Genomic DNA, 13,411 nt, shown 5'->3' with positions numbered 1-13,411 from the left:
GGTTCATTTACCAAAACTTTGTCCTCTGTGTATATGCAGGACATTGGCCTTGTCACTTGGAAAATTAAAAATTATATTTATTATTAAAATACACTGAAAAACTAGATACTTCTTTGTAGCGTGCTAGTTTCATTATGTGTACTGTGATTTGTTTCCATCGTTTCACATTTGATTCAGGGAAATTACGTCAGTAAGTTACAGAAGCCGTTTGTGACATGACTGTTAAAGTAGTATTGGGATGTTTTGGGTTTTGTAAAAATAATAATAAACCATTTTGGGCTGAACTTCTAAAATACGTACTTTTGAGTGTCACTGAGTTACTTTTCAGCTTTGCCCAGGCCTATGTGAAGTGTGCTTTGGGAGAAAAAGAAACTGCCCCGTGGATCTTAGCTGGCGCCACGTTCCACGTTCCCGTCCGTGCGATGGCTTTGCTTTCTCCTGCCACCTGCCTGCCTGTCTTGCCAGCCTCTGCGAATGTTAGGAACATAAAACTTGGTTCCTAGTAATCGTGAGGATCTCCGTTGTAACCACGGCCGTTCAGAACGAGGCAGGACGTGGCCGAGGGCTGATCTGCCAGATTTGTCACTGGTTCCTGATAAGTATAAAATTGAAAATATGTGTTTAGAAACTTTCATAGTAACTTGACAGTAATTTATATCTGTTGAATCTATTAACTTTGGGCTTAAGTTCTGTATCTTATAAATTTTGTTTCTCTAGTAATTCATTTTTAGAATTTTTGTATTTGTGATGTGGAAATTTAAAAAAATCTGGTTCTTTGTTAATAGTTTGAGAAGTTCTCCGACTCAATGAACTTATCATACAGTATTATAGTCAGGGAGAGTAAATCAATGTTACATGTTTCCGCAGAAGTAGCAAATTAGGGTAGAGAGACCTAAAAAAAAGTCACATCTATCAGTGAAAAGACATATCTCTTTACGTTGACCTATTTTACCTGTCAAATTGCTTCTAAATAAGAGTAATCAATTTCAACAGTTGAATAAAAAGTGCTGAATCAGGGCTATAGGTTATATAAAAATACACATTATCATTAGAAGCTTATGGGTTCTTAAATTTGAATGATAGTAACCTCATATAAAGTCATGTGAACTTCATGAGGATAAGAAGTCCTCTTCCCAGACGAATGAGCAAAAATGATTATTTCTGGGAAAGCTGGTTTACAGTGATGACTTCGTTATGATTATAGTTCTTGGTTTCTAAAAGCAGAACAAATTGCTTATCTGTAGAATCATGGAATCGTCACCATTGGAAGCTTATTTAATAAATTGATTTTAATGGTCACTGTGTCACTGGAGTTTCAGATTTATATTTACCTCTTAATCTTTCTATTAATTGAGTTTCAGATGCTTCAGAAATAAGACTGGAAGAAATGTATGTGCATTCCTTTCCCTGTTTCATGATTAGGTTATTTAACTTAATAAACATAGAGATTTGCTGTTTGATTTTGTTCTGCATGTGCTCCCTGAGAACGCTAAAGAAACTCTTAAACATTTTAAAGACATGCTGTGTCTCGTCTGGTGGCTGGGTATTTGACTTTTCTTCCTGATGTGTTTTCTGTCATCAGTTTGAAATTACTTTATCCGTTTTGTTCCTCTTCCCAAGTTTCAGATTATTTTGTAAGTACTGATCTCTTTTTTTCCCCAGCATAGAATTTAATTTTCAGTCAGCAGTGATAATATTCTTCCTTTCAAAATAATTCTCACCTGCCTGTGTTTCCCACTCTCATTAAGTAACTTCAAGCACTTTGTATGCAGAGGACAGTTACGAAGCTAATAACCATCTTGGAACAGGCAAAGAATCTTAAGTTCTGTGCGACGTCGACAGAGCTTTATAGAACCATAAATCCAAGTGATACTTAAATAGACATCTCTATCTAATCACATCTGGTTTGTTTGTTAGTCGAGGATCCCTTTAAAGTGCCTTTTGTTAGCCTGGAGATGAGTTCAGTGCAACTGTGTTAGAGTCCAAGCCCATACTTTGGTGCCGTGGTTTATTTTCCCATGTTCCCTTGAAAGTAGCTCTTGATGTCACCTGCACTATGCTTTCTCTGTCCTGACTTAAGCCAGAAGCAAGGAGGATAATGATGAAGGATTAGTATTTATTTATTTTTAACAATTAAATTATACACAATAACATTGTTTATGATGCCACCACCACAAGGTGGGGTTATTTCATTCTCAGATGTTACCTCTCATGTTGCATAGAGTTTTTACAACAGTTGCAGCAGAAATTCTATTTTGCATTCTAATATTTTTACTTTATCTTACTTATATCTATTTCTGTGGTCTTTATAACTATTTTTGAGGCCCTCTAAGATGTGAGGAGAAGAGAAAAGAGCCAGAGAAAACAGCGGGTGAGCAGGACGGCTTTCTCTGAATGTCAAGTGAGAATAACTTTCAAAAGAAGAGTCAGGTCACCACTTTAAAATTCTACAAAATTCTAGGATGTTAGAGGTAAAGAAAGCCCACTGAATTCGGGGGGTTTTATTGTCAGCGGAGACCTGTGACAAATAAGTTTGAGTTGCATTGGGAGTGAGTGGGAGCCAAATTACCGGGAAGGGGAGTGTGGACGGAAGGTGGTCCATGGGGTGTGTGCAAGTTGCACAGCCTCCGCAGCGCTGACACTTTGGGCCTGATGGCTCTTTGTTGTGGGGAGCCATCGTCCCCCTTTTGGCCTGGCTGCTGCTGAGGTTGTAACGGTTCTTGCAGGCTGGTGGGGCAGGAGCCAGTCCAGAAGCAGGTGGAAAACGATAGGTGTCTCAGGGACGATTACCGAATCAGGAGCGGTAGGAGGATGGGAGGAAACAGGGCAGCCCCACTGTTTCGAAGATCATCCTCGAAGGCGAGGGCCTGGACAGGGGCATGGTCAGCACGTCAGGATGTTTTAGCTCATGTTCGGTAGCCTCCCGCTTCTCGCTTAGAAGGGAGGAGGGGCCACCTGAGAATGAAGTAGACAGTGTTAAAGTTGGGCCTTTGAGGAAACTATAGTAAGTTTCAGTAACCCCTGTAGGGATGGAGTGTCACACAAGTGAGTAAAAACGAAGCAGCATCGAGGCCTGGCTGCATAGGGACTTAAAAATATATATGTATATTAAAAACATTAAAATCTTAAGAGTAAAATCTGTAACCCAACTACCCTAACATATTTTTATTTGTGCATTTTGCTGTCTAGATTTGCCTACATTTTTACCTTTTTTAAATTTGTTTATTTTATTGAACATTATGGATTTTTGATGTTATTGAACTGTTATTTCAGTTATTTTTAACGGTATATATAATAGCCCATAGATCTGTTCTTTAACAAACTGCCTTCTAATTGCTGACTGGGTTAGGTTTCTAATTTTTTATACTATTATACTTAAAATCACAGTAAACTTTCTTATACCTAGAGCTTTGCCAGATTTTATTAGTGGACCCTGTAAAGGTTTTATAGAGTGCTGATGATGGAACAGAAAATATATTGGCTTTAATGTTACCTCCCGAGGCCTTCCCTGACCCACCACATTTAAAATTGGAACCCTTATATCTGTTATATTTTTCTCCATATCTTTTGCTCTTTTCCAAAATACTAGGTGTCTTATTTAACCCGAATGCCCGTTCTTCCTTGCCAAGTATATAAGCTCCAGCAGGACAAGGATTTTGGTGTGTATTACCAGCACCTAGAATAATATTTCCTGGTGTATAAATACTTGCTGAGTGGTGGGGTGACCTAGACCTACAGGCAAGATGGGTTTAGAAGACCGTTAGCAACAGGTGTTCATGGGAGTCAGTGGGAGAATAATTGCATGGACGAGTCTCTGGTATCTGGATGGGCTGGAAGCAGCAGATCTCCACAGAGAGACCCAAAGATGGAGTTGGCTGTGGCAACAAAAGCACATCCCACTGACGAGGGGGTGTGGGAGAGGCAGGCGCTGAGTGGGCCATGGTCGCAGAAGGGAATTTCCCAAGTTTAGATATTAGAAAGGAAGAAGTTTGAGAATTAACAGTGGCAAGGTTTGTAGAAAACTCCGTTTTGCTAGGAATGGACTGTATCACTTTTTAATTGTTTGACAAACATCCCAGTCTTAGCTTTTTGTATGTGGTTCACATTGAATGGTGAGATAGAAATCAAGTTTTGCTATCAAAGGCCTTTTTTTTTTTTTTTTTTTTTTTTTGGGAGTATGGCTATATGTGATAATTTAAGTAAGCAGATATGCCAGTTTTGTCTGTCAGACAACTAATAAGGCAGAGCTAGAGACAGTGTCAACCGAAGCTTCAAAGCTGAGTTCACAGAGAAGTTGCTACCCCCACATAAGATATAGCTGATAGACTTCTTAATTGAGTCATTCAGTTGAATTTCTAAGTGACTGTCTTATAGGTACTTTTCTGTTTGAGGTCCCTTTACTCAGACAGAGTAGAGCAAGCAGCTTGGTAAACACATCGAATGTTTAGCATAGTATGTGCCAGGTTCATTTTAAGCAACTCTTGGTGAGTTGCTCTTGAGTATGGAAACTACAGTAGTTTTCATTTGGAGCAGCCTGAATTGTTACCCTCAGCCAGTACATGATTCTCCAGTTTGTTATAGGTTTTGCATCGTGGCGTCCTTTTAGCTTTCAGATTCCTTCTAGTCTCTGGTGAATTGTAAATGACAGACAGGTATGATTTAGTAGATAAAACACTGGAGAGTTGTAGCGTTTCTCCTTCACATTTGTCTGTGGGTAGCATGTCTTTTATTTCTTAATTCTTTAGTTTCTTCCATTTAAAACATGATGATCTCAAACATAACCTTCCTTCTTTTCTAGAATCCCTAGGATACTCTACCAGTCTACTAGTTCTTTTTAGGGAGAACCACATGAAGAGATTTCATCTTTTGCAGCCTATCCCAGAAACAGTTTTTTACATACCTTCGTCTGTTTTATTTGTTCATGGGGTTTGTTTGTAATGTTGATGTAAGAAATGTCCATACCTGTAGAGAGTTTTTATGAGTTTATTTGAGCCAAACTAACAATTACCGTGAAGCAAAATTTCAACAGATTAAGAAAATGCTCTGGAGATGGAAGTTTTGCAGCTTAATTTTTGCTTTAGAACCAAAGGAGGAGCGTTGAGGAGGGTTTACATGAAATCCATTGGTGGTAGATTAAGGGGGTGGGAGAAGGCAAAACAGGGAACCAGGATTGGATAAAAAGTAAAAGAGAGAGAAACAAAGTTCTTTTCTATTGGTGGGCACAGGATAGATAATAATTAACATTTACAGCACATAGAGATGGTATTTGGGGAACACGATAACAATGAGGGTTTGTATGGTCTCGTGCTCTGTCGTGAGGTTGTACCCTGAGGGGTCCGGAAAAGGGGGATACTCTGACATTCCAAGGATGTATTATTTTAGGTATAAAAAGACAATCGTCAGGCTTGCTTAAGGTAAAGATTGACCTTTGCCAAGGAAGCTCCAGGCCCAGAACATGACTGCCCTCCATGACTCGCTTTTAGTTAGGAAGTTTTATGTTCCGACCATCCTGTGTGGTTACTTTACATCTCTGAGTAAGGCCCACCATGCAGGCCTCCCCTGAACTTATCAGTATGTGGCCCCTTTTTCGTCCACAGCAATAATCTGAGTTGAGCAAAGTTCTGTTTTTTAAATCTAAAAAATTATAAATCGATGTTCTTGGAACCAGGTGCTTCATTCAAAATAGGATTTGATCATTACACTGAGATAAGTAGATGGCATGGCATTGTAGTAGCTTTTCTCCATGTAGTTTGAATTTTGAGGCTGCTTCCTCTACCTACTGTTAACAGAAGGTGGAATGCCCTTGCCTTGCATTTGGAGAGATGAGTTCTTCCTTCCCAGTGTGCTGGACTTCAATTAGCATTAGCATATGGTGTAACCCATTTCAAGAAGAATGCTTAATAAGCCTGGTTTCTAATATTGAATACCAGGCTAGAACCATCCTGTTTGCATTTCCTCATTATTTGGTTGTTAGCATAATATTAACTGTTTTTAAGATGCCAGACTTCTCTCATCTCCATGAAAAAGACATCCTTTGGGAATAATCCTGCAGTTTTCATTTAACCCATTTGTGATCTCATGTGCTGTGGATGGAACAATTAGTTATATCCCCGAGTCACAGGGGAACTGTTCAAACCAAATTTCTGTTGCAGAGCCTTAAAAAACAATCAGGTCAGCACTTTTGCATAACCTTAGAGGGTTAAGCCTGTGCCTCGAGGCAGGACATAGCTATGTATTAACTGGAGATGGCTTGCTTTTAGAGAGAATGCTGGAGAACCAGACTCTTGGAGCAGTTTATCCTATGAAATACCTTATGGGGACTGTTCTGTGAGGCATCATCGGGAGCTGGACGTCTACACTTTGACCTCCGAGTCCCAGTCACCTCAGGAGCCGCCATTTCCCGGAGACAGTTGCACTGGACACATTTTTAAACTTATGAACATCCAACAGCAGCTAATGGTAAGGAAGAAAATTTCCATTTTCAGGCTCCTGTGCTCTCATTCCCTACCCCGGTAAACCTCGTTATAATCAAAACATAAAAATGCTTCCCTCAAAGATTGCAAAACCTGTAAATAAAGGAATTTTAATAGTATTCGATGTTTCTGCTTACAGATACAGAACTAGCATTGGGATTGTTCCAGTAGGAGACTGAAGTTCTCATTTGTTTTTGCCAGGTTTTTGAAATAATGAAAGATACACAGACACTGCAGATACAGAAATATGTAATATCCAGAGCTAAATTTTCCTGGCAAGAAAGGGAATTTGTTTAACTTTATAAATTTGTCGACTTTATAAAATTAAATGAGCAGAGTAGCTTCTGAAATGGTTGCCAAAGAACAAAAACCAAATTTACCGAGAAAAAAAGCTTTTTCACAACTATTTCGATGAGTGATGATGCTGCTACTCTATTAAATCGATAGTTGTATGGTAAAAAGATCACTAAAAAAAAATAAAAGATTTTATAATCCACTCAAGCCCTCAAGATAAAGTTGTTGCCAGACATAAAAACATTACGGACTGCCTGGTTGCATTCGTTATGGGTAATACAAACGTCATGCGGGTACATCTCTCTCAGCCCTAACATCTGAAAGACTAAGTTTAGATCATTTTTCCACCCAGTTCACTTCAGAGCTGATTTGATTTGGAGAAAGCTTGACAATAATCTCATTTAAGGCCATCGAGGGTCAGCTCCATGCCAGAGGCTTCTTTGGGAGCAGGCATTATGTTTGAGACCAGCCGGCCAAGACGTTTCACAGTATGGTCATATGATGAGCCTGCCTCTGCCTTTTTGAATCATATTTATTTGAGAACAGGTGTCATTTTATTTTTCTCCGAGTGAGCTATTAAGAAGTCAGATTTTCCCTTTGGAGGTGTTGTTAAGTGAATGATAATCCGATCGAGCATATCAGTTTGTAGGTGTCAAAGCAACCTGCAAGGTATGGGGATAGTTGACAGGAATCCCTGAGAAGTTAAAACTAAGAGGAAGAGGCATGTGTCATGAACTCTAAAAATTTTTCAGGTAGCATCACTTTTTTCAAAATGTTTCTTCTTTATTAATTTTAATGACCTCCTTTCGTAATTTTCAGGCCACCGTTACACTTGCAACAGGAATGGAAGCAAGCTAGTTTTGCATACTCTAAGGAGCACAGCCCAGAAGGTTTTAGTGAAAATCCGTTTTTCTTTCACTGTCTTATTGGAAGGACTTTAGTGAGCACGGCACATTTTACACTTATATGCGTAGACTTTACAGTAGACCCAGTAAGGCAGGAATAGTCTGATGCTAGAGTACTGTAAATACTCAGTATATCTGCTCAGTAAATAAATGAGAGGATAGTGGACGGTAGATATGCATGAGATTATTGCAGGATCAGATAATGAGTGAAGAGAAAACCAGATGTTTTAAAAGTTGTTTTTATGTACTAAACAAATAGTATTGTTATAAGAATTTCTGAAATTTCAGTCTAAAGGCAAATTCCCCCTAAAGATAAGCTATATTTGTTTTTTTTCCACTTTTCCGAAGTCTCGTCTACATGTACATGTGATTTTTTACACAATTTTAACCTTAGGTTAACTAAAGATTTTATTTTCTTTATACATTGTATTATGATATTTCTGATTTCACTTTGATTTCCATAGCTAGCATTTACATTAACAGCATAGCATTTTCCATCAGGTCAATGATCATGGTTATTTTTATCCATTACCATGTAGTTGGTTATATTGTTGCATTTTAAAAACTACTTTAAAGTTGCAAGAACTATGTTTGAGGTATCCTCAAGCCATAGTTCCTCTTGATAAGAATTAGGTGTTATTAGTTTGATGTTCTTATTTTTCTAATATTTAGTTTGAATAACAGAGGAACTTCTTTTATCAAAAAGTAAAGAATATCTACCATGCTACTGTTTTTGAAATTATGAATCTATAACTAAAACTGTTAATATAGGTTGAATGGAGCATATTTGGGGGACAAAAGGCCCTTAACTCCTCAGAAAGAATTCACTTGTATGTATGAGGGAGAATGGAAGCAGCCTCTGCTCCTCTGAAGACCCTAAAAAATATCTTTCTCAGCTGCTCTTTTGAAGAAGATATATTGCTGATTTTTTTTTTTTAAATATGGTTTTTGAGGCTTAGTTTTAAGCTACTTTCTAAAATAAGTTTATAGAATAGAAAATAATCATCTTGTGTATTCTTGATCATTTTTATTACTGCATTGGATGTGCAGCTCTAAGAGATGACAGTGGTATCAAGAACAAGAGAGAATTTGTTTGCATTTACTTAGGTCAGCTTACTGTGTAAGCTTAGAGGGGCTGCACGGAAGTGAGCTTTCTCCAGCAGGGTTTCCGCCTATAGGTTTCAGTGACATCTTTTTCCACGAAGAGTTTTTAAAGAGTATTTTTCATTTCCTCCTAGAAAACAAACCTCAAGCAGATGGACAGTCTCATGCCATTAATGGTGACAGCACAGGATTCTTCAGGATCCACTGCCCAAGATACAGATGGCCAGTTCCCTTCCCGAGCGTCGGTGTCCATGGAGAGCCAGCAGCTGTCTCCTCCTGCAGATGCTGAGAGCTCTCCGTGCTGCCCAGGGAGCACTGCTGGGCAGATGGAAAGTTCCTGTGACTCGTCCAGTGTGGGTAGGGAAGAGCATAAAGACTGTTCCTATAGGACGGAAAGTAAAGACATGGAAAAAAGGGGGGAAGAAGTGGGGCCAGCACCCGCCGTGGACCCCGGAACTGTGTCCGAACCCAGCAGCTGCCCCCAGAGCATGCCCGATTGTGGAGCAGACGGCACAGAAGGCCCTCCGTCCTATGGAATCAGCAATGGAGAACCTGGAACAGAATCTGCAGTGGCCACAGACCAGGCATCTCTGAGCAGTGGGGACAGTGTCCGGCCAGGAGTCGTCGTCGCGGCTCCAGACACAGGCCAGCATTTCTCTGCAGGTGAGCTGGTCGTCAGTGCAGCCGCAGATGCCAGTGTCCCACAGACTGCAGGGAAAACAGGGCATGGCCTCATGAACCCAGATGGCACCTCCCAGAAGAATAAAGGCGTGGAGAAAAACGGGGACGAGGCAGAGGAGCGTGTGCTGGAAGCAGGGGCAGGTGCGAAGGGGAGTCTGCAGGACTCTGATCCCAGCGCAGCCGGGGCCTCCGCTGTCAACAGCACAAGCACGCCTGGGGATGTAGCTGGTGTTCCCAACTGTGTCTCCGCCACCGGCTCCCTGTGTGGTGACAAACCTGCCGAGTCTCCACTAGGATTTCATAGCACAGAAGCCCCCATTGTAAAGACTGCAGAGACCGGAACTTCAGGAAGTCGTAAAGAGAGCCCTGGCGCTTCAGTGGACCAGAACTCCCTCGTTGTTCCAGCCGCTGCAGAGGGCGAGATCTCAGATGCATCTGAACCTGACGTGTCCTTGGCAAACACATGTGAGGCAGTGCCACCCTCTGATTTAAACTTTCCCAGGCCACAAAAAGACGTTATGCCAAAGCAGAAATCAGAAACGAATTCATCTCATGTTCAGAGCCAAAACAGCAAGTCGCCCATCTGTTCTGCAGCTGGAGACAGTGAACTTTGTGCTGCCTCTACCTGTCAGCAGAGCACAGTGACTTCTAGTGGTGCGTTGGCTGCGGAGCAGTGTGGTGACAGAGTCCCCCAGCCCGGAAGCACCGCCACAGAGCCACCCAGCACGCAGCAGCCACCCACTGCCGTCTGCTCTGCAGGCTCGGCCACCTTCGACCATGCAGGAGATACCCAGGGAGATGTGGGGTTTTGTCCTCTCGAAGTTTTGGATAAAGAGGGCCAAGGAAGAGATTTGAAAGTAGAAACGTCTCTAACCAGTGTGCCTGAGGTGCTTCCACATCCACATGCCGTTGTCCCTAAAGCTGAGAGAGAACCACTGGCAGACAAGGCACTGTCATCGCGCAGGACTTTCTCTCTGGCAAGCAGTCCAGGCAATGAATCAGTAACCAAAGATGACGTACTTTCTCTTGTCCCCTCCCAGAATGAAAAGGGAACAGCAACTCCTGAACCATACAATGCTGCAGATTGTGAAGATGGCCGAGATTCGCGTGAGCCCGATAAGCAGCCGCTAGAAGACAGTGCGGCAGGCCTGCCCACACCCCCTGCTGCCCCAGCCCTTCCGCCCGGCATGGGGAATGTCAGTCCCGTGGGATTTGGTGGGGAGCCCGAGAAGCCCTGCGCCTCAGCAGCCCCTGAAGTTCTGAGTATCGAGGGGGACGCTGACTGCTCCCTGCTGCGTGTGGGTCAGGCCGTTTCGGCCTCTGCTACCAATTTGACTGAAGAAGGAAAAAATCTGGTGGCTCCAGAAAGCTCTGCAGCTCAGGGGCAAGACGACAAGGATAAAGCGGTGATTTTTTCCTCTGTTAAGGAAGTCGGTCTTTCTTCAGGAACGCCTCAGGAAGAGCAGGGAACGGCCTCTTCTGGACGGGAGGCACCGGCAGTCTGTGCAGAGCCCAGCTCGAACGCCCGGGCCGAGGACAAAGCGCTTGAGCGCGGCGGTTCACAGGGCACACCCTTGGCCTGTCTGAACGCAGAAACGAAACACAACAAGGAAGTGGCCCCACCAGGCTCACTGCTGACTGAAGGTGGGGCTGCGCAGAGCCTGGTGCCACCAGGAGCAAGGCCGGCTGCAGACTCGAGCCAGGAAGCCTTGTGCGCGGAGCAGGGTGGCTCACCTCCGCTCCCAGGCCTGCCGCCAGAAGGGTCTGAGGCTCGTAACTGCGGTGGATCTTTTACTCTGGATGTTGGGGTGAAAGAAACTGAATCCCAGGGGGCGAGCACTGCTGGCGAGGTGCGTGGAAATGTGGCAGTGGATGCTGCACTGGCCAGCGCTCCGCAGGGCACTGCTGGGGCCGGAAGGAGGGCTGTGTCACGTGACGCCCACGGCCTCTCGACGCCAGAGGTCTTGTTGAACCAGGGGGAGAATGTGATCCCGGGCTCGCCAGAGGCTTTACCAGACAAATGTGCGACTGACCCCCAGGGTGCCGCGTCCCCAGAGATGGTGCCTCTTCGTTCGGGAGAAGCGAAACTGGAGGGAGCCGCCCGCAGCTGTAGCCTGGGTGACTCCGAGGACGCACGAGTGGGTGATGACGCCCGCCCCGCCCCACTGCAGCCTGTTGCAGAGATGGGGGTCTCGGCCAGTGATGACAAGGCCACAGGCAGCGGGGGAGGTGCTCCCCCGCCCCCTTGCGCTGTGTGCGCCGACGCCGGGCAGCTGCCGGAGACCGCAGGCTCCATCGAGGAGGCTGCGAGTCGCATAGTGGATGCCGTCATAGAACGAGTCAAGGCCTCGGGAGCCCTGCTCCCAGAGGGCGAGGCCAGTCACATGTCACCGTCCTGTCCTGAGCCTGGCCCAGGGACTGAAGAGCTGGGGAAGGCAATGGCTTTCCTGCCTGGGGAGGCGCAGCAGATGGGCAGGGTTCGTGAAGAAGCCCCCGGAAGCCCTGCGGGATGTTTTGCTGGAAGGGAGGAGCCAGAGAAGATTCTCCGTCCGGTCCAAGGACCAGAGCCGGCAACAGGTGAGCAAATCAGAACAGAAATTTAACAATTTGAGAGACAAGTTCTCTTAAAAGTCTCTGTGATGAGCTGGTAGAAATGTAGGTTTCTTTGTCATTTAGAGGTCTTGTGTTCACTGGGTAGGTTGTCAAGTTCACGGGCACCACCATCGGGAGAGGCGCATCATCTCAGGGCTGCGCAGATTCGCTTCCTGTGTTGTGGACGCCTGCCTTGGTTGCTTAGGCCCGTCATTGCTCTCTGTCTGTCGCCTTGAAGCAGTTGTGCCTTTCCTAACAGGGGACACAGTGCCTATTGGGTCACTGGTGCTCTCTAATGATAAATGATTTTAGCAGATGTTTTATTCACATGGCTTAGTTCTTTTCTCTAGAGCCATCGAAGCGGTGCTGAAAAACCTTTATTTCTAAGCTGGAAACCCCCCCAGCCCCCATATCATCCTAGTCTGTGTGTTCAGAGCAAATTTAGAGTCAGAGCGGTTTCATAAAGAGCTGCCAGTATCGTTCTAAGCCAGCGGCCTAACGTCGCAAATGATGGTATTAGGTCATCGGCGAGGGGGGGGGGGTGAGCTCCCTCCTTTCCTGCCTGAGGAGCAGACCTCCCATGCCATTGCCTGTTGCTTTTGGGCACCAGTCTGAGAATTCAGGGCCCTGCACAGTGCAGGGATAGGATGCAGGATTTCCGCCCCAGCCCAGCCTGCTGAGCCGCTGTCACAGGGCAGACGTGGTGTCTGCTTATCTCGGTGAAGCAGCTGCACCCAGCAGATTGCTCACACGGCGGCCCGTTCCATCTGTGGGCGACCATGTCCAGGGAGAGCAAAGAGAAAGCACGACTGCTCGGTGGAGACCAGCTCTGAGTAAAACTTCGTACTGGGGCCTGAGGCTGAAGCCGAAACTGGTGTGTTGACTTCTGAAGTCTGTGAAGGTCAGTTTGACTCACACTGTGATACAGCCACCTGCCCCCAGGTATAGACAGAGGACCTGTCTCCACGCTTGCCCCCAGGCTTTTGTAGGTAAGAAGTAGGCTGTTCTGTTTTTAGCGTTTGTGTTTTTGCTGTTCTTTCTAATTTCTGAAAGGCCCTGTAAGTGGCACAGGTTAAGAGTGTGGGGGTGGGGTGTGTCGAGAAATGAACAAACAGTAAAAAAAGAAGTTGCTTAGGAAAAAGAGTAATGTAAACACAATGGTCATTTTTCCAGATTAGGCAGTTTTCACTATTTATAATTCTTCCCCCCTTCCAGTGAGCGATTTGCGCAACCTGAGGTGGTGTTTTTCGGTGACTTCAGGTTTTTAGTTTTGTTACTGTTCTGGCGTGTTAGAAATTGGTTGGGTTCTATCTCAATTTAAGTGAGAAGTTCTCTAATTTTTAAAATAAGGCACAACAAGAA

General features: G+C 44.3%; 1 protein-coding gene across 14 annotated transcripts in view; it reads left to right on the top strand.

The window, feature by feature from the left end:
- AKAP13 (A-kinase anchoring protein 13) overlaps positions 1-13,411 on the top strand; it is a 235,136-nt gene that overhangs the window by 110,541 nt on the left and 111,184 nt on the right. For all 14 annotated transcript variants that reach the window (XM_016151661.2, XM_016151658.2, XM_016151655.2 and 11 more), the window contains 2 exons: positions 6,261-6,459; positions 8,911-12,034. In XM_016151661.2, coding sequence (XP_016007147.2) covers positions 6,261-6,459; positions 8,911-12,034 — 3,323 coding nt within the window. The remainder of the gene's footprint in view (positions 1-6,260; positions 6,460-8,910; positions 12,035-13,411) is intronic.

The sequence above is a fragment of the Rousettus aegyptiacus genome, unplaced genomic scaffold, assembly GCF_014176215.1.
Source record: "Rousettus aegyptiacus isolate mRouAeg1 unplaced genomic scaffold, mRouAeg1.p scaffold_m13_p_14, whole genome shotgun sequence".
Lineage (NCBI taxonomy): Eukaryota > Metazoa > Chordata > Mammalia > Chiroptera > Pteropodidae > Rousettus > Rousettus aegyptiacus.
The sequence above is the reverse complement of the archived record's forward strand: the minus strand, read 5'-3'. Positions and strand labels throughout refer to the sequence as shown.